We start from the raw sequence: 22,157 nt of genomic DNA on the forward strand, positions 1-22,157 counted from the left end.
TATATCTGCCCCTTCGGCCTTGTTTAGACATTTTTTTACCACCGTAAAAATACCTCTTCCTAGAGTTATTTGTAAGGTGTGTTTACCTTTTTTTTAGAATGGGACAAACTCTAAATAATTTTTAGGCTACTAGTTTTATACATACCTATATACAGAGTGACCCAGGCCTCCAAAAAGCTTTTACCTTTACGTTTTGGTTTGCGATTTTTATTTCAATTTTTTACATAAGATAGGGGCCATTGTAACGCACATTTTCAAAATATTTTTGTCAACATACAGGGTGATTCAAACGGCAATACATATGCTTAATACAGTTCATGAAGATTGAGACATTTAACTAAAATTTGATTGTCTGATGAAGATAGCTTTAAAAGTAATGGGTTTGTAAATAAACGTAATATTCATTATTATGCGACAGAAATCCCATACTGGAAGTACACAGATTTGATACTTTTAATGATAAATGCCTTCTATTGAGAGACTAAAAGGTAATCTCAGAGGTAATCAGAGCCATCATAATACAAGAAGAAGACCGAAAGAGTCAAATCTTCTCTTATATTTTCAAAAAACCACAATTTTCTCATTAAATATTAATTTTAGGTATAGGAAGTTATTAATAATACAAGATTAAACAATTATTACACAGTACTTCACAGGAAGCTATCGATTGCAAACTAACTAAATCGTTGCTAATTACTAATTTTGAAAAGTTCTTTTTAAGATCAAAAAAGGCAAAACTAAAACCTAAACTATCATTTGAGATTAAACGGGAAGTTCTAAATAATGTTGCCTATTCTAAACAAGAAAAATTTATTTATAAGTTTTATAACATCTCTAATTAAATTTGGACGAAAAGAATATTTCTGTTTGCTGTAGGTAATTTTCTCAGGGAAAATACGTAAATAAAAATGACTTTTTAAGTCAAAAAAAGTCAAAAGGACAAGTTATTCCAAAAAAGGCCTGTCCTTTTCAAAAAAGGACAGGTGGCAACCCTAGGTATTTCTGGATTGGAAATTTAATGGCAAATCTACAACTTTAGTGTGAAAATATGTTCCGGCCACCTATGTTTACAAAAATGTCTAAAATGTGCTTTACCATTGCCTCCATATTCTGAAAAAAAAATTGAAAGAAAAGTCACCAACCACAAACCTAATATAGAACTGTTTCAGAAACTTGAGTCATCCTGTAAATATTCAAAATTAACTGAAACTTTATATAGAAGTAACTGAAAGTTTATATAGAAGTAACTGAAAGTTTAAATTGAAAATCGACGTTGGAGCGATTTTCGAAAACTACCTACTAACGTTTCAACATAAGTATATATGGGATATTTATTATATTAGACCTTATAACAAAACTCATCTGACGAAAAAGTGTTAATGTAGTATATTAATATGGAGTAAAAATTTTACTAATTACTATACTTTTACTTTACTAATTAATATAATTAAATACCTTCCAAAAAACGATACGCCACTGGCCATTAGAACAATCCAAATGCGCCTAGTTGCCAGGGTCGGAAATTTTAGACTTCTCTGTCTCTTCTGTCCTTGTTTGACACATTGGAATGTTTGATACACTTCCAACGAGTATTTATGAATGAGATGTTCGGTCTATCTTTATAATGTCTTTGGCATTGACATAAATTAAACATGTTGACTAAATTGTTATTAGACTGAAATCATAAATTTGAAATTATTTTGTGTGAAAAGTTCAACAGAAACTGTTTTATCATTATTTTTTTCGAAGAAAAATTTATGATTAATTTAAAAAATCAAAAGTTCCCAAATTTATAATTTCAGTCAACATATTTATTTTATGTTTTATTAATTGACTACTTCCATTTTAAATATTTTGAGAACGGTTGCTCATAGCGTTTTTTACAAAGAGAAATTTTTTACGTAAAAAATCAGGAAAATGTATATTTTTCTTTCAGTAGTTTTATATGTATAGGTACGAACGAAAAATTATTACTCTTCAAAACAGTAAGTTAAAACACATGTACTATATGGCGCCCTCTGGAAGTAGGAGTTTGAATTTGATATTGACATCAAAATCAAATTTCTCTTGTCAAAAAACTTTCAGATACGAATTTTCATCCAAATATTGACGTTACTTCAGAAATTAATTTAGTTTCCGGAATTTGGGACCACCCTGTATAGTTCAATCCAATGAGTAGAGTTTGTTTACTAAAATAGTACGTTAAGTGTGTTCAACTACTCAGGGAAGAATCAACACAGGACATCCAAAAAATGCAAAATACCGAACAACAACTATCACTATACAGGGTGAGCCTTAAATAAGTGAAATATTTTCAGGGCTGGTAGATCTCGACAAAAAAAAAACACATTTTCTCTTTACTGTTTTTCAAGTAATCCAAAATAACCGAGTTATCTTATACTTTGAAAATTTAAAAAAACATGATTTTTTGTTTAATTTTTGAGAACCCCTGGATCTTTTCTGGGTTTTCTTTCTTGTAAATTTAATCTACTACCTAAGTTGTCGTATTATCAAGAAATCATACTGTAATATAAATAAATAGACAAAGAAATCGTCTTTTTTTGAAATGCTTATTTTTTCACTCAGTAGTTTTATACAGGTACGGACGAAAAGTCACTCTTCAAAACAGTTAAAACACATGTAGGTGGCGCCACCTACAAATAAGAGACATATTGACATCAAAATCAAATTTCTCACGTCAAAAAACTTCCATACACCAATTTTCGTCCAAATATTGACAATACTTTTGACAATTAAATTTCTACACCCTGTATCTCCAAAACTAGACATTTTAGGACATACATTTATAAGAACATTTTTACTTAATTTTATCTGCAGAATATGCTGCCGAAGTTTCCGGAATACAGTTCGAACCCCGTGTATATGCAATCTAACTTTGGTAATTCTAATTCTCTAAACTATTTCTGATTATTATTTACCTATAATAGATGTCGGAGTACCAGTGCTAAGTAAAGTTTCTTCAGTAAGATTTCTGTGGTAAAAATTTGAACTCTTTTGAGGGTTAAACTGTCATGACGTCATATTATATGGATCGTTGATATTCAGATCATCCGAGAAACTGGTAGAGTTGAGCTTTGGAACAGTTTTCTCTTGATGTTTTAATCTATAAAACAATAGAAAGATAAGTAGGTAAGTCATGTAAGATTAAAAATGGCGTCAAGAACATCTTAGAAGTGCCGATCGATGAAATTTTGTACTAAAATTATACAAGATGTACCTATGAGTAATTGTTAAACAATTTCCGATGCAGTTGATCAACTTTGAGTGACAAGCGATGGCGACAGCGCTGCCAGATTGTGATGGATTTGAGATAAATCTTAATTTAAAAGTGACAAACAATATATTTATTATATTATTTTTTAAAGAGTTTTACGTTTTATTTTTAATCCAATAACTAATATCTTAGCGATTAATTGATTTATTTATTTTATAGGTTATTTTACTTCTTACATATTGACAAAAACTAGTCCATTATGAAGATTATTATAAGCGTTATTATGGGTTATTAATTTATTTATTGATGTACATCTTACAATGCCATAAGTGGTAATAACAAGTAAGAGGATGCTGTTAATGCACAAACTAATAATCACAGAATAAAAACTAACTTTGAAAGTGGTATAAAGTACTTATCAATAAAACTTACTTTTCTGACTGCAGTCAAGGGTAATAAAGGACCTTTATTGTCACGTTCTCGTTCAAAATTGTTTTAAAATACAGAAAAGCTCTTTGCTTTGGCTGTTTAAATGCTTCGGCATATTTTCAACACACAATTTCAAGAAATGCAATACAAAAATTCGAAGATTTAGTTCTTAAAAGAACTGTTTGTGCTTAAAAGTGCAATTAAAAAAAGACTATGAAAATAGGCAAAAAAAAAACGAGAATTACTACAAAGATTCAACAACAACACGATATTATACAAAATAATGACTGACACTAGAATAATTGTCAAATAATAAAGGACAACATTTGCTGTCCTCCATTCGCGAACTTCAAGTTCCAGTGCTTTACGCCCTGGGCTACACGAGAACGGTTCTGAAAGGAGCTGTGCGCAATAGCCTCGTGCCTTCATATGGCGCGGAACAGTTCTGAACTTTATGACTCAGTTGACTGGAGTGAGAGTTTCGCGTTCTTGAACAGTTCAGAGCTGCACAACTGCGTGAATGGAGGACAGCAGTTGCTGAACACGGCGCAATGTGACCAACATAGCGATAATAAAATTCGGTTTAAACTAATTTTTGCAGCTTTAATCTAAATAAAATATCTGTTACAATCATTTGCTCTATAAAGTAAAATGAAGAGCTGCTCGGTATCTAAAATTATACAACAAATTTAAACATTTTTGCCAAAATTTCATTTAGTCAGGTTTATAGACTTAGTGTCAATGGTGTCGATGATTGATGACGTACATCGGAAAATGTTTTGCGATTATAATATATTATTGTTAAATGTTGAAGCGTTTAGCAAAAGATAGGCACTCCAAATTTCATTCAAATCAGAATGACGGTTCTTAAAATATCTTAAAAAATGTGTTTTTTTTTAAAGTGTGATGTCATCTAACGGACAAACGAACCACTTTTGTATAGAGGCAAATTATTGTGTCCAATTAATTTATTTTGATTCCAAAAATACGTAGTAGTTCTATGTCCATGGGACAGCGTGTATATGGTTTAACCAATTAGATTTAATATTCCAATGAGCCGTGGTGAATGAAACGATCAGACGAAGTAGAAAAAATCTCATGAAAAATTATAACACTTTCTAACACACTCTTGCATATTGAGAGTTTTGTTTAGAAGGTAATAGCACAGATCATACAGATTATAAACTTATCGTCAAAAGCATTGTTTTTCGTGGTTCCAATTTTTGGAGTCGCGCACTAGTTAGGTTACTAGTTTGCGCACAAGCACGCCCACTTATGGCCTGTAAAATTGTGCACAGCGCCTGACCGGCCCAGTTATTACGCTGTTTAAACGGGAGTTTATTTTTGCGCACAAGAAAATTTACTCGTTTGCTCATCGTCATAAAACACAATTTTCGTACCATGAATTAATTAGGGACAAGATTTTTATCTGTATACATATAGGATACCTAATCTGTGGTAATGGAGAGGTTTAAGCCGTAACACTAGATAAGAAATTCAAAGCAACTTTTTTGTATAAATTTCAAGTCGATAACCAATCATTTTTGAAACAATGGAATTGATAAAAAAATGATGAAATTTAAATCATTGAGTAGGCTTACGCCTAAAAAAGACTACTCGTTAGCTAACTTTTAAATTTAAAGGTATACAGGGTTGTTCACCACATACGACACGGAGTATTGTAGCTAAACGATTATATTTTTACAAATTTCAAGTTTTGGGTTCGATGTAGGACTATTAGAGGTACAATTTAAAAATAATTTTACAAGATAGAGTATCCCAAATAAGTAAAAAATATCAAAGTTGTATTTTTTTAAATGGAACACCCTGTATATTATTACATTTTTAGTTTCTACGATTAAAATAAAGGTAAATTTGATTACGTTTATGATACTTAAACCTTACCCTTTTTGAAATATTTTCAATTTTGTGAAATTGCAGTAAAAATTTTAAGGCTTCATTTCTCCAAGGGTATCAAAGTTTTTAATACTAAATATTTACTGAAGTTTATTTATTGATCAGTTATTGTGTTCCAATAATAAAAATAATACTCCCTTATACAGAGTGTCTAAAAATTTATTTTAAATAATTTCTAGCCTTAAACGCCAATAACTTCTTTAATTTAAATGTAATGCCCTGTATATTTTAGGAGAATCAGATGCACAATTTAATTGTCTATCAAATTGTATACCATTTTTACCTATCCCTACAAGTTTTCGTAGAAAATGCATTTTCTTATAATTTAGACCTCATCTATCGATATACCCATGGAATATTGACATTTGAGATTGTTTTTAAAGCAACAAATGTACAAAATGTACAGGCTAGTAATATTATCGTTTTTAGCAAAACGATTATATTACTAGCCCATTTGTATGCAAAAAAGAAAACTATTTAAATCTTTAAGTATAAAAGAGTATACCATTAATTAAATATAACACCATTATTTCCGCCCATATACTAATTAATTACATACTTAATTGTGTTCGTTGATAAATTATTCTAAATAAATGTGGATTTGAGTCAGAAATCAATATAATAATAAGTTATCACAATTAAAGTCTCTGTTGTTATAAATAAGCATTTATTAAAAATGAAATATCATTTTTAAGGTGTTACTTTTTATCACACTGTCTAATACTCATACAAAATTCAGTTTTTTAGTATTTGGGGCAATTATTATTAATCAACGCAAACAGTCAGTTCATGTAGTTTGAATACTGGAATCATATTAATTGGTCCTCCTTAACAAATATTTAAACAGTTTTTTTTAATTTTTAATGAAATAAACGAATTATATCGACAATATTAGTATCTGTACTCTTTAAAAATTTGGTACATCTTTAAAAACAATCTCAAATGTCAATATTCCATGGGTTTATTGATAAATGAGGTCTAAATTATAAGAAAATGCATTTTCTACGAAAACTTGAAGGGATAGGTAAAAATGGTATAACACAATTTGATAGACAATTAAATTGTGCATCTGATCTCCTAAAATATACAGGGCGTTCCATTTAAATTAAACAAGTTATTGCCGTTTGAAGCTAGAAATTATTTAAAATAAATTTTTAGACACTCTGTATAAGGTAGTATTATTTTTATTATTGCAACACAATAACTGATCAATAAATAAACTTCAGTAAATATTTAGTATTAAAAACTTTGATACCCTTGGAGAAATGAAGCCTTAAAATTTTTACTGCAATTTCACAAAATTGAAAATATTTCAAAAAGGGTAAGGTTTAAGTATCATAAACGTAATCAAATTTACCTTTATTTTAATCGTAGAAACTAAAAATGTAATAATATACAGGGTGTTCCATTTAAAAAAAATACAACTTAGATATTTTTTACTTATTTGGGACACTCTGTATCATGTAAAATTATTTTTAAATTGTACCTCTAATAGTCCTTCATCGAATCCAGAACTTACAATTTGTAAAGATCTCATCGTTTAGCTACAATACTCCGTGTCGTATGTGGTGAACAACCCTGTATACTACAGTTATTATTAATGTAATAAAAAGTTAAAGAAAATCGTATCAATGTGTCTGAGGTAACTCGTTAGATAATATCGAAAACAGTGCTTAAAATCAATCATATCCTGCAAAATAAGTACCTAATAATAGTTATTTTTTATACAAGACGATAAAATGGTATTTTATCGTCGACCGAAAAGAATTAATTTCGGAAGACGATAATAAATAATTAATGAATGTATAAATAATAAATGTATAAAACAATATTTTTTTCCATAGCGAGTTACGTTTTAAAAAATATTCAGAAATTATTATTTGAAGGAATTTATTACGAGTAGAAAAAATAAGTACATAAAAACTTATTCAAAGATAAAAACAAATAAATAAAGCTGTCTCTTTAGTTGTCAGTTTTGAGTCAATATTTTTTAATTCTCTTTCGTGTCGATTGCTGATTGAATTGGAGTCGAAATGGCTCAAAACGAAATATGTAAATTACCAACAGATATTCAGGCTGAGCCGACAAACACCATATCCAAACTACTTCCATTTAAATCGCGAATAGCTTATGAAAACGAATACAAAAATTTTCAAAAATGGAAGCAATTAAAAAACGTGCGAGAAGAAATAAAGTTTTTAACCTATCCTCGCTGTTAAAGTATCATTTAATCTACCCTTGCGGTTAAAGTACTATTTTATCAATTTATTTTTGATAAATATAAGGCAATTTTAACAGTTGCTATGGAAAAAAATATAATAATATATATTATGCATTACCTATGTACAATTTCGTCGTGAACAACATTAAATGACATGGCAGTGAGGGCCATTCCTGACATTATATAAATTGAACAGAACCATAGAGTGGTGCTCGAGTCATAGTCTGGAAAGGGATCCGAACCTGGTACCATATTACCGAACCCTATAGTCGTCAAGCTCATAAAGCAGAAGTAAAATCCATCTAGTAAAGACCTGAAAAAAATTATGTCGATGAAAACTCTTATATCAGTAGTCTCTAATCTAGTATTACACTAATCTATAGCTATTTGCCCTAAGGAAAAATCCCCAAGTGTCATTATTCATAATATAGAAATACTTACACCAATAAATTCAGTGGTTTTAGATTATTTCGGTAAAATTAATTAATATAAACTAATAATGACATTTGTGTAACTAGTTACTAAACTACTTGTTAATGATTAATAATACATATTTTTTTGTTTTAGCATTAATGAATTAAAAAAAAAACAGAGTAAAAATTTAATAATTCAGAATAAGTCGCAAACTATTAAAAATGGGTATATGATATACCTGATAAAAGTTGTAGAATTTTGTAGAATCTATCAGAAAAAATGATAATATATAGGGTGTGCCATTTAAAAAATTTGAGATTTTTTAATTTTAAATAGTTGAAATTCATAAATATATTTTGAACACTCTGTAGCATCTAACTAAAATATCTTTACATATATCTTTTTCTTCATCATTATAAATTTTTCTTACCAAATTTTAGTTGTCCAACTTCAGAAACAATGTCATCACTGACAATTTTTTACCACACTGAAATCTAACATTTGTTGCAACAAATTAAAATATTACAAAAACTATTAATTTTAGGTATACAATATTATACACAAAAGAGTTATAGAATTTTACGCAGAATCTAAAAATATGATAAAAAATAGGGTGTTGCATTTAAAAAAACATGCTATATTTGCCACACTTTTTTGAAGCACCCTGTATACAGTATAATAATTTTAAAATGTGTATCTTAACCTTCCCTATAACTTTTGTATTCAACATTTTTTTGTAAACTTGTAAACTAATAAGATAATGGACTTTACTCTATCGTTGACTTAAGCTTCATTCAGAACCTCGAAATCAGTGAAATAAATTAGTAGTTTCAATATTCTTAATCTAATAGTCTAAGAGCTAGCAACGTTTTCGAGAAAGTCTTTTAAGACGTCTGGCTCTTTGATATATTTTTTATTATGCTCTCTGGAACAGCGTGCAGGCCGTCTGGCTGCCGATACACGTTGCGTTCACTACTGCGCATCCAAAGAAGATTCTCTATTTTTTACTTAGCGGTTTAAATTCTAGTATTGAATATAAGTCGAGAAAGTCTCCATTAGCTCAGCACGTAGAGCTTTCGCCTATGAAGCGAAGGTCAGTGGTTCGATACCGGCTGGGGTGCAACTTTTTTATTTTTTTTCGTTTATATTCTGATAGTAAAGTATTAAATATTTGCTTTTTTATCACAGGAACGGATAGCGTTTATGGGTTTATGATCCGTAGTGTATATAAGTAGAATTTGATACTTTCATTTGTTTTGAAGGATTATTGTAGTAATTAATTATTAGATAGGTTTAGGATGGTCTGGCTGCTGCGCCGGTAGGTTGCGTTCACAACTGCGCATCACATGGGTACAGGGTGTCTCATTTTCGTGCGTTTTTTGGGATTTGGAATATCTGGGATTTCTCGTTTATGAGTGGAGATACAATTATGCGTTTTTTTTCACATTTCTTTGCTAGTTTTTTATGTAACTAAATATTCTACCCCTAGATTTGCTCATTTTCTACACATTAACATTAATCAATCTTGTTTAAAAAGTATTATTTTATTTAATTTAATTTAAGCAGATAATTTTGTTTTCCATCGTTATCTTAACAAACTGAACTGAAAATAAACTTGTGTAGCTTTTAAATAACAATCTGTTAAAAAAAGTATTATTAAAATGATTATTAAAATAATAAACAACAGCTGAAAAAAATATTTTGAAGAAAGACAGGCAGAAATTACCTTCATAAAGCATTAAAATGTTAATTTTTATATATTATGTTTAAATCTTTAAAATGAAATTATAAACGAGAAATCCCAAAAAACGCACAAAAATGGGACACCCTGTACACATGTGATGCGCAGTAGTGAACGCAACCTACCGACGCGGCAGCCGGAGCATCCTAAACCTGTCTAATAATTAATTACCACAATAATCCTTCAAAACAAATGAAAGTATCAAATTCTACTTATATACACTACGGATCATAAACCCATAAGCGCCATCCGTTCTGGTGATAAAAAAGCTAATAATTAATACTTTACTATCAGAATATAAACGAAAAAAAAATAAAAAAGTTGCACCCCCAGCCGGTATCGAACCACTGACCTACGCTTCATAGGCGAAAGCTCTACGCGTCGAGCTAATGGAGACTTGCTCGATATTTATTCAATACTAGAATTTAAAGCGCTAAGTAAAAAATAGAGGATCTTCTTTGGATGCGCAGTAGTGAACGCAACGGGTATCGGCAGCCAGACGGGCTGCATGCTGTTCCAGAGAGCATAATAAAAGATATATCAAAGAGCCAGACGTCTTAAAATACTTGTTTTCCCGACGTTGCTAGCTCTCGTACTATAAGGTTTCAATTAGCCGTAGAAGTTTGTTCACCTAATTTTAATGTAGCATTCAGAACGTTATAATTAGTGGTAGTAATTTTCAATTAGTGGAAAAAGTTAACAAACTTTTGACTTTTCCACTAATTGTACTTCAAAATTTGCGAGAAATGTCATTTTGGCCTTTGATTATCACCCATCAAGAAAAATTTTGGTTAGAACTGGTTAGAAATCAAAAGTTTATTGTTTTATACTTGTTTTATAAACTAAATATTATGCTTTCTTTATGGATACAACAGACTACCGCAAGCTGTTACTAGGATATTTTATAAATTTTAATTGTGTTTTTTAGACATTGCGAATGATCGTAAACTAAAAAGTATAAAGTGTAATTGAAACCACTAATTTATTCCACCAATTGGGAGGTTCTGAATGAAGCTTTACACTGTACAAAGTACAAAGTCAAAAAAACAAATTGTTCATTTTAAAAGTACAATCATTATCAGTTTTTCAAATAAAATAATGAAATAAAAAATATATATTTTACTGTTTCTAAAGTCGGTTCTATTCAGATTTATAAATTGCTATTAACGTACCAGTTCTCCAATTTATATAATACGAAAGTTCCCAGGCAAATGTAGATAAACATCATAACAAGACATAACAGAATAGGGGCCAGGATACTCCACCCGTGGATGGAACTTTTCGATTCATTATCGGTTCCGCTTAAACTGTCTATTTCTTTTCCTGTGCTGTCCCTGCACGGCGAATGAACGTTGTTGCTGTAGCTAGAGTTTGATCGGACGTAGAAGGGCTCTTGCAGGCCTAACTGTTGCTGCAGCTCCATCTGAAATACAGGTACGATAAAAGAAGCTTGTATGTATTTGTACATGAAGTAATAACAAAGTCCCGATCGACACTCAAATACTTGCTAGCTAGGTTTATGTTTGGGTCGAGATTTCCGTTTGTAAGAAGAGTACAATGCATTTATAATGTACTGAATAAAGAGAGAACAGTAAAAACGTTGCCAAACGTATGAAATAATGATTTTAAATAACCATTTTTTATTCAAGTAGGCCGTCGTATAAAATATACACACATGGTCAAAATTAATGCATATAGCGATATTTTTATTTTATTTTGGACCTAATATGATTCTTTTTATATTTCTGGACTAGGCTGTTATTATAATTTTATTTCATAATGAGTGAAAATCAACAAAAACAAATTTCATTTTAAACAGAAAATATTGAAAACAATTTTAATTATTTCTCACAACTAACAGTCTGTATTGCCTCCTCGAGCCTCAATGCAAGGTGTGAGACGACCGACGTGGCATGCTCTCATTTAAGTTGTCCAGAAGATGTCGAGGAATGGCTTCCCATGTTTCGCGCGCAGCAATTTTCAATTCATTTAAGGTACGGGGGAGATCATTCTTTTTGGCAATATGGCGTTTTGGCATGTCCCAAGCATTCTCGATCACATTCATATCTGGAGACATCGGTGGCCACCACAGTTTTCTTATATACTCTTCCTCGGAAAATTCGCGAACCGCTAAAGTGCGATGGGGAGGAGCATTATGGTCCATGTAAACAAATTCATCCCCAACTGCCCCTAGAAATGGACGCACAATAGAACGCACAATAAAACGTGTCTAAGATATGAGGCACTTGTCATTGTGCCATAAATAAAAACAAGAGGAGTTCGAGCTCCGTGCATTATACCTGCCCATACCATAATGCTTCTCTCTTGAAACGGGACACGGGGTTGAGCTGCATTCAAGCGTGCTCGTCGTCCAGATGCTCTCCAGACCAAAGTTCGTCGCGAGTCTGACACTAGGCCTATTCTTGTTTGATCACTGAACATGACGAAATTCCAATTAGGTCCATTTGCTCTCATCTTCTCAGCCCATTGTAGTCGCGTAATTTTGTGCTGTAAATTAAGCTTCGGAACACATAGAGGCCTCCTTAAATGTAATCCTCTGTCATGGAGTCTTCTTGCTATGATCTTTTTTGAAACATTTACTCCTTCAAGGCGAGCTAACTCATTTTTAATAGCAGTACTAGAAAGCAGGGAATTGCGTCGTGCAATTAGGGATATTTGACGGTCTTGCACAGCAGTAGTAACTCTCTTTCTACCTCTTCCAGGCCGGTCTGTAACCTCGTTTGTCTCCCTGAATTTTTTTAATAATAGCGAAATATCGCTTTGTTTAAATCCTACAATTTCCTACAAGCTATTGTAACTTGTTGGTAGGCCTGTTGAGACAGTGTTACTATTCTGACTGTATTAAACTATGAAATAATGTTCCTAGGCATTTTAAGGCCAAAACAATGGTCAAATTTCTTCTGAAACCCAAGAGACCACAAATCGAAATGTGCAAGAATTTGTAATACTATTGGGTCTGAACGATAAACATTGTTTACCATATCCATTTTAACAAAAAAATGTTTATTGCAGATTATCAAAGATATGTATAAAAAAAATTCTTTAAATTCCTTTCCGTATATTTTTAAACGATATATGCAATAATTTTGGCCATGTGTTTAGGTGGGACCCAACACCGATCCCTGTGGTCATTCATCATTCATTTTGTTTTTATTAAAAACGGGGGTTTTGATGAACTGTCTTTGACGCTGATTCAAATAAAAAAAATTGATCAAAATGAAAATTAAGTAAAAAAATAATTATTTTCATTTTAACAATCGCCCCCCCCCTTTTTACATTTTTTGAAATATTTAAGTAGAAGATTTTTTTTAAAAGCAGATGACAAAAATTAAAAAAAAAGGCACAAATCAGAAAATTTTTTAATTATGTGGAGTAAGTTAAATTCTAAAATGCCTCGCTTTTTATAAATAGATTGTGGAAACAACTTGAAAAATCCAACTTACTTGTTGCCGCTTCTTTTTCATTCTTCTTTCCTTCTCAGCCATTCGTTTTTCGTCATAACAACAATACCCACAATTTGAACAAAGACAACAACACAGAGCTCTTGAGAATACCCCTCTGGCTACTCTGCTTAAAATAGAACCGACACTGGACAGATAAAGAAGGGTGAGTGGAATACCTAGACAAAAACAGATTATAAACTGTTGAATTTAAGTTAATTTCTCTGTTACCTAGCATAGCATAACCCATGGTCACGGCTTTTCCTAAGGATGTTCTTGGGGCTATACTACCATAGCCTGTAACAAAAAAAATTCACAGATTTTGCAACATGCGCAACCATCATAGGCGTATTGAAAATACCAGATACAAGTCGGCGGTTGTCGGCAATCACCTGTTTTTTTACATTTTATATTAATTTGTGACGTCATTTGGAAGAGCTCAATAGAAATAATTTCGTCATTTGGAAGAGCTCAATAAACCTTGTTTCAGATGTCGCATCGGTATGTCACTCACTTGGATTGCCTCTGCGGGTGTGTACAGGGTGGGCCAAATTGATACTTTAAGGAAACATCCTTTTCTATAGGACGAAAAATAATATCAGTGTCTGGAGCTCAATTTTTATCAAAAACATGATGAACAAACCAAACCAAAAACCGTAAGTACATCGATATTTGTTACCGTTTCGGAGTTACGGTGTGTTTTTTAAAAATGTGCTTTTTTAACAAATTGCTTTAAAACTTTCTCGCTATGGACAATTTTGAATTTTTATGAAAAAATTTTCGAAGCACCTTTTTACTTAGAATTTAATCCAGCTATTTTTAATATCCCACCGCTGCCACCAAATTTACGTGATGAATTTTTCTCTAATGGTAGCGTGTCCCCATACAGCACGTCCAAATGAAATTACGTTTCTACAAGGGAGACACATGAGAAACCAAATATGTTAAAGTGAACCTAAGTGTTCATCTAGTTCTAACATATACATATGAGATACATGCAGATTTATATTGATAGAATTGTGTGATACAGTGTTTACTAGTTGTATACCGTATGTACTCAAGATTCTAAAGAGTTTTTTGTAACGTAACAAATAATTATTAAAATGATGAAATCTGACGTCGGTATATAAGACATACAATGTATATGTCATATGTGTGTGTGATACTTCGTATCATAGTTGTGCCTATAGTACATACCTTGTAAAAATGTGACGTATACACATAATATAAATTTCTATATAGACACTTTGTAATAGTGTACTGTTGTGTCTACATTCTAGCATGAAATGAAGGTGTGCGCACGCGCGGATAGCCTCAGCGTAGATACACCGACCAAGTGTATCTTATGTGTTCTCTCTCCTTTCTCCTTTCTAGGAGCGGTATGTGTTAGCAGCCATTATTGTTTTATCATTCGGAAGCTCTATATAAATGTTCTGTTTGTGTGTAGTTTAAAAGAGATTTTAAGGTAAGCACAAGTTTTTAATTACCTTGTTACACCTTCCTAAGAGAATTATTTATATTATAGCAGCGACTCTTCCCTTACTCGATACCCAATTTACCAAATTTTGACTCCAATGAATGAAAACTCCAAATATTCTCGTATAATGATAAAGACGTTAGCTCTGCAATATAATTTTTTTTTAATTTGGAAATAATAAAAATCTAAATGAACCAGAGAAAGAAAGATTTAAACACTTCAAAGTACTTCTTACACTGATATTCGGTAAGGTATTGATGGATCAATATACAGGTATGTTTAATATTCAATAATCAGTTTCATATAAAATTTAAGGGTGAGATTGTCAATCTGAGATTGTTAATCTCGATGAATGAGTATGCTAACAAACCAACTGTTTGGAGGGAAAAGAAGAGCAAAAATGACTAAAAGGTCCACCAAGTCGTGGCGATAAACCAGTGCTTACCATTTTAGTATGTTGTTATACTAGGTACTTATATTTTTAATACATTTTGATACAAATTCTGTTCTTTTACAGTGTTTTCTTACTGTTGGTTTCTGCAGTGTAAATAATTATTATTATTGTGTTATTTGCGCTATTGCGTTCCATGATATAAAGAAATATAAGAATTTTATTTTTAACCACTTAATCCATTTTATGAAAAAAAAATGGTACATTTAATAAAAAACAAAAATGGAACAATTTTAAGGCTACTTCTCTTGAACTTACGATCGAGATACTTTTGGAAAATACAAAGTTTTGCCTTTCTAATTTTCGTTCTAAAAAGATATAATTGGTGTCATTGAATAAATATTTCTTAAAAAGAACGAAAAGTTAGGCATCAAAACTTGTATTATTTCCTAAATTCGTTCATAAGAAGTAGTTTTATCTAGAACAAGATGTATATACGAAGCAAAATACATACGTATACACGCAGTAGTCACAACTGCAATGTGTAAACAGAGTTTAAACGTAATACACAAGCACTGTGTGTCCTATGGCACACTGTGTCCCTATTGAGAGCAACGACTCTTCGTAGTGTTCTTGTAAATTATTCGACTAAATTATCAAGATAAAAATTACATGTCATAGCATATTGATCTTTTATCAAAATATGTATGTATATGTCACTGTAAAACATAATACCTTAATGTAAATCGAACACAAACATTTTTTTTTGGTTAAAATCCAAATTCTGCATTGTTTTGATATGCGTTATCGAGGAAATAGACCAATAATTCTGTTCGAGAGGACATGTAATCGGATGAAAGCGAGAGATAATTACTACCACACTAATTTACATGTCGTAGCCGACAGATAAACAACGAATTTAACGGGTTTTAAACAATTTAACCAGAGCTGTACCATTCTTTCCTTTGATGCCGCAGTAAAGCAATGGTCACGATAATGATCAATTAGCCTAATCATTGTGCGGTGGATAAACAAACAAGTTTAAGGGTCAACAATTTATAATAGAAGTGTTTGTTAATAGTTATTTTTTATAATATAATAATAGCTCCCGTATATAGCGTTTAACACCTTGGGAGTAGCAAGGTACAGCTTGCTATACTAGAGACGTTAGGTATACAAGGAAGGTAATGTGGCTAGCACTACGCTTCAACCGCCTATTATTACCTCAGGATTGTGAATCCCAAGTACTCATTTAAGGCTGAGTCGACCTAGGTACCCAAACTATTTTTATTTTAATAAAAATAGTCGGCTGATGAAATGCCGGGTGTGGGAATCGAACCCACATCTTGAGATTGGTAGACGAGAGCCTGTACCTCTATGCCACCGGGCACCTTTGTTATTTTTTATACAAGACGATCAAATGGTATTTTATCCGAAAATCAAACCGAAAAGAATAACTCACGAGCGATGAAATCGCGAGTGAATTAATTTCGGGAGACGATAATGCAATTTTATCGTCGTGTATAAAACAATATTTTTTTCCATACCGAGTTACGTTTTAAAAAATATTCAGAAATTATTATTTCAAGGAATTTATTACGAGTAGAAAAAATATTGTGTTGGGTTGGCGTTTGTTTCGATGTAATTTGACAAATAAATAAAGCTGTCTCTTTAGTTGCCAGTTTTGAGTGAATATTTTTTAATTCTCTTTCGTGTCGATTGCTAATTGAATTGGAGCCAGAAATGGCTCAAAACGAAATAAGTAAGTTACCAACAGATATTCAGGCTGAGGCGACCAACGCCACATCCAAACTACTTCCATTTAAATCCCGAATAACTTATGGAAAGGAATACAACAATTTTCAAAAATGGAAGCAATTAAAAACGTGCGAGAAGAATTAAAGTTTTTAACCTATCCACGCTGTTAAAATATCATTTAATCTACCCTTGCGGTTAAAGTACTTTTTTATCTACTATTTTTGATAGATATAAGGCAATTTTAACAGTTGCTATGAAAAAAAGATAAAATTAGTGTTTATTTTAAAAAGATAAATAAAACGTTGTTAAAAAAGTATCCAAATATTTATTAAAAAGAGAAAATTAAGTAGAATATCATACGTCATATCTGGCACATATAAGTGCACTCATGATTCCCATGTGAGGCACTGATCCCACTGTTCTCCCCCTATATCTTTCTGTTTATAGTTTTCTATATTTTCATGTCGTTTTAGAGACAAAATACAATAATATGAAAATATAGTTGATTTTTTCGTTCTCAGTTCCCAAGTTTTTTTATATTCTAGGAGATTGTTAGTATTAATTATGATTAGCGTCATTGCTATTTTGTCCTATTTTAGATAAGGAAGCACAACGTTTATAATCACATTTTCCCTAGTACTGAACCAAACAAATTTTGTGCCTTTTTTAATATATCAAAACAGCAAAAATATGGCGTTAATCAAGTCATAATAACCATCTATTAAAATGAAAACCTAAATTGATGTTTGATGTTATTTGTTGATAATATATTTTTCCCCTCTGAAATTTGGCTGTCCATTTTTTGAACACTGTATAGTAGGATTTTTTTAAATAAGAGTTTAAAAAACAGTTCTGTTAGAAGAAGATTTTTCGTTGGGTGGTTTTATGTCCTTTCTGCTCTATATATTTTATAAAACTTATATAATAATATTAAAAATGAACACTGGTTGGCTATTATTTATGCAGGATTTTCTCGTAAAGTTGTGTGTGCCGAAATATAATTACAAAATTTATAGTCTGCATAGTTGGGTTCGCAATCATACGGTGTTTTGAGCACAAGCTTATTAAAAGTATTGTAAACCCTAGAGAATATTTCTAGCATGACATATTAAATATTCCTCTTTAAGGAACACAGTCTGCTCTAGATATTTTGAGGCTTCCCGAAAGCATATTTTAGTAGTATTCTTAACTCTTAAATGTTAAAAAAATTTATGTGTGCACTATGTGCGCACTATATGTCATAGTGACACGTGTCGTACAAGGTCAAGTTGGTGCAATCTATCGGCATACCAAATTTCATTTAAATGACGATTTAAATCAGACGATTTTTTCTAAAGAGGCCCACAGACGATACAATCGGTTGAACAACTGATCATACGATAGGTTGGACGAAAAATCGTTTAGACTAGTAGTGGGAACTATCGAATGAATACTATCGAAAGATTCGATAGTTGCAATTCATTCGAATAATTCGATAGCTAGTAAGAAAACACTCGTCGAAAACTATTCGAATAAAAATTATCGAATAGATGCGTCATCTGCCTTGAAATATTGTATTCTAGTAATTCGGCAGCAAAAACCATTCATTTATAAAATTCATTCATTTATCAAATTCATTTATTCGTGAGGATCGATTTTAATGAAATATAAACTGGATTTTAGTTGTCGTCCGGCGACGAAGGTTTCTTTCCTAGAAACCCGACAGCGGTCGGTGGCAATGCTATGAAAGAAGCCGGCATCTTTGATTTTTTGCGGAGTCAAATAAAGATAAGGACACATTATTTTTTTTATTAAGGTGCCAGTATTTACCCAGAAAATACATTATGAAGGGCGCTGTTGCCATATATTCGTATTAGTTGGTATTAGCAAAGAATATTATTCTTTAGGATTAGTTAGTTAGGGATAGTATGTCTAATGTTTTGCATTTTTTTTATTAATATTCTGATATTACACTGCAATAATATTTTTTATTTTGGATGTAGGAAAATGATTTTTAATGTTTTTAAGCAAAGACTGGTTTAATAAATAATAATAACAGTAATAATTTGTTATACCTATTAACAACAAAATTTAAAATCATTTAATAATATAAACATTTTTTTTAAGTAGTAGCAAAATATAAACAACAAATAGAAGTCAAAAGTATTTATATTAGATCCTATTTAAAAATAATATAGTCTCTAAATGGCAACGTTGGTTTGTTAAATAATAATAGTTACAGAACTAATTTGTTATATTAACAACAAATTTTAAAATCATGAAATATAAACATTTATTAATTTTCTAAGCATGCAGTGTAATGGAAGGAAAATATAAATAAAAAATTAGAAATCAAAATTATTTATATTACTTTTAATTGCTTTATATTACTATTTAAAAATAATATTTACTTTTACTGACATTTACTTTAAAAATAGTAACAAAATACAAACATTGTTAACTTTTTTTTTAAATTGGCACGTGTAAAACTTTCAATTTAATTTTCTCACCCCAAAATTTGAGTTCAATAACCATTTACTTAACCACATTACTTAAATATGATTATTAAGTTCAACTAATTCATATTATTAAAACATCCAAAATACAAATATGTATTTTTAAAATTAATTGTAAGTTCATTTCATCTCTCTTAAAATTGTTACTTCTCAAAATTTCCCATTAAAAATGCAATCTAACCTCACCATAATATACCATATAAAATTAAATAATTGAAAGATCGGGCTACGGAAAATCACACAAATTTTTGGAAAAATTTTGACCACTTCGCACACAATCGTCAATTAAAAAAAACTACTATTTTAGTATTTTAAATATTTTAATAAACGCAAAAATAGCATAGTATTTACAAGGCAAAGTTATAAAAATTTGGAAGAACTAATAATGCACCGACGCACACAAAATCAAACGAATACTAAATTTCATTTATCAAAATCATTCGATAGTCGTGGCTCGTGGCGCAACGATAACCATTTAGTCGCACGGCGAGGTTGTCACTTATGCTTTAGTATACAAATGAATGAATGATTTTATTCGAATAAAACCATTCGATAGTTGAAATCATTCATTCAGTAACCATTCGATAGTATAATTCATTCGATAGTTCCCATCGCTAGTTTAGACAGACCGTAGATACTTTTGGCCACAAACGTAACGACATTCTAAAGCGACTTGTAGTACGATTAAGTAAATGTTTTAAATGAATTAGTTCAGTGACTCAGTGTATGTTTGACTATGCCACAAACCATGTCAAAAAAACCGTAGCTGCTTTAGTAGTCGCTTTTGATATTATTAATTTTCTTTTTAAGAAGTTTTAATGTTGCATCTGGATTTATTTCTTTCATTTTTCTCAGCAACACTTCGTATCTGGAGTTCCGTTTGTGTTTATTGGAATATTCCTCACTTTTAACATTCCAGAAGCACGAATGGTCTCTATAAATTTCAATAAATTCTGTCCAAAACTGCCTATTTTCCTCCATCATGAAACACCACAATCTCACTACACGATGTATTTCTGTATTAACATAGTAGCAATAAGTCGGTGAAATAGCCACAGACGTTCAAACTTGTCGTTGATCCAACCAAGTTGTACGACAGATTTTTAAACATGCTGAACTACCAAACGATCCAACCGCGTCTTAACGACAAGTTGGACGACAAGCACACATACGTTACGATTATCGTTCAAACAGTTGGGTCAAACCAAATCGTCCAACTTGTTGTACAACAGATTGGATCGTCTGTGGGCCGTTTAAGCCCTAGGCTATCGTTAATTTATTCAAAATTTCTTAACATTTTATCATTATACTAATACTAAAATCGATGCATCGTAATTTTTAAACGCAAATATCTTTAAAACCTTTCACCCTTTTCACCTAAACAAATATCACCTGTTTCGTAAAAAAGGCTTAGCTTTTTTACGTAAAACAGGTTCAAGAAGATGATTTTTTACATCATAACATGTCACGTAAAAGTGAAAAGCTGTTACTAAACAAAATACGACGCAAAGGTTGAATGGAGCTATAAAATTTTTATCATGATTAAATTATCACGATATAGTAAACAGCCTTACGGATAAGCAATTCTAAGTCTTCTAGAATAAATGTAAGATTGTACAGAAATGAGCTTTAAGACATTTTACTTTATTGGTGTTACAAGATGGGGAAACTTACCATGTTATTTATACAAGTACTATGCTCCAGAACGTATAAAAGTTTAACGATACTCGGAATATCATTTCTAACAACGTTATAACAACGAGACACATAATCAAAAATAGCGAAAAAATATGTTTTCTTAAGGTACTACTTTTTATGACAAAAAGTAAAAAAAAGTCATTTCCTTCTCTTTAAGCAAAACTTTTTTGGTGATGATATCTTCCTTAACAAACTGTTGTATGTTTGAAACCATATCGGTCCCAAACGAAGCTTATTAGTACTATCACAGATTATACAGATTATAAACTTTGTTTTATCTTTATTGTTTTTCGTGGTTCCAATTTTCGGAATCGGGCACTAGTTAGGTTACTAGTTTGCGCACATAGCACGCCCACTTATGGCCTCTAAAATTGTGCACAGCACCGGCTCAGTTATTAGAGAGATATCGGAAAACCGAATAGCGTCATGCAGGATTTACGCGTACTTTATCATGGTTACGATATGCGCGAGTCAATTTTTAACGTAACACCCGCTAATAACGTTACTGCCTGACGTAATTTGCGGACCAATTACACCAAGCGCTATTTCTAAATAACGTTTAAAAATTGCTTAAATGGGCATGTATTTGACAACTGGGGCCGGCCGGCTAGATCTTTTATTTTAGGTTATGTTTGAATTGTTTTGAATTATTACTTTAGTTTTATTAGGTAATTTGATATTTAAGTAGCTGGGATTAGTTTTAATTAAATATGGTCCAAAATATGGATTCCACCTCTTCCAATATTAAAGAACCTATAAAGAGGCTTAGGTTTCCAGCAGATGACGACTTAGCCCTTCTAAGAGAATTTGTTGCTTGTTGCCCTAAACGCACTGGCAGACGTTGAACAATAAAGCACTGGAAATAAGCACTTTAGCCTTTTAGTTTCAAAATACCTAGTAAACAAAACAATTTCAAAGTT

At 31.2% G+C, this 22,157-nt stretch overlaps 1 protein-coding gene across 1 annotated transcript in view; it reads right to left on the minus strand.

Moving 5' to 3' along the window:
* LOC115885046 (potassium channel subfamily K member 18) overlaps positions 1-22,157 on the minus strand; it is a 555,195-nt gene that overhangs the window by 1,946 nt on the left and 531,092 nt on the right. The window contains exons 8-12 of the mRNA XM_030903795.1: positions 13,650-13,715; positions 13,422-13,597; positions 11,130-11,380; positions 7,921-8,115; positions 2,940-3,124 (exon numbers count right to left, since the gene is read on the minus strand). Of these exons, the coding sequence (XP_030759655.1) occupies positions 3,031-3,124; positions 7,921-8,115; positions 11,130-11,380; positions 13,422-13,597; positions 13,650-13,715 (782 nt within the window). The 3' untranslated portion in view covers positions 2,940-3,030. The remainder of the gene's footprint in view (positions 1-2,939; positions 3,125-7,920; positions 8,116-11,129; positions 11,381-13,421; positions 13,598-13,649; positions 13,716-22,157) is intronic.

The sequence above is a fragment of the Sitophilus oryzae genome, unplaced genomic scaffold, assembly GCF_002938485.1.
Source record: "Sitophilus oryzae breed Bouriz unplaced genomic scaffold, Soryzae_2.0 scaffold_359_pilon_pilon, whole genome shotgun sequence".
In the NCBI taxonomy this organism is placed as follows: domain Eukaryota; kingdom Metazoa; phylum Arthropoda; class Insecta; order Coleoptera; family Curculionidae; genus Sitophilus; species Sitophilus oryzae.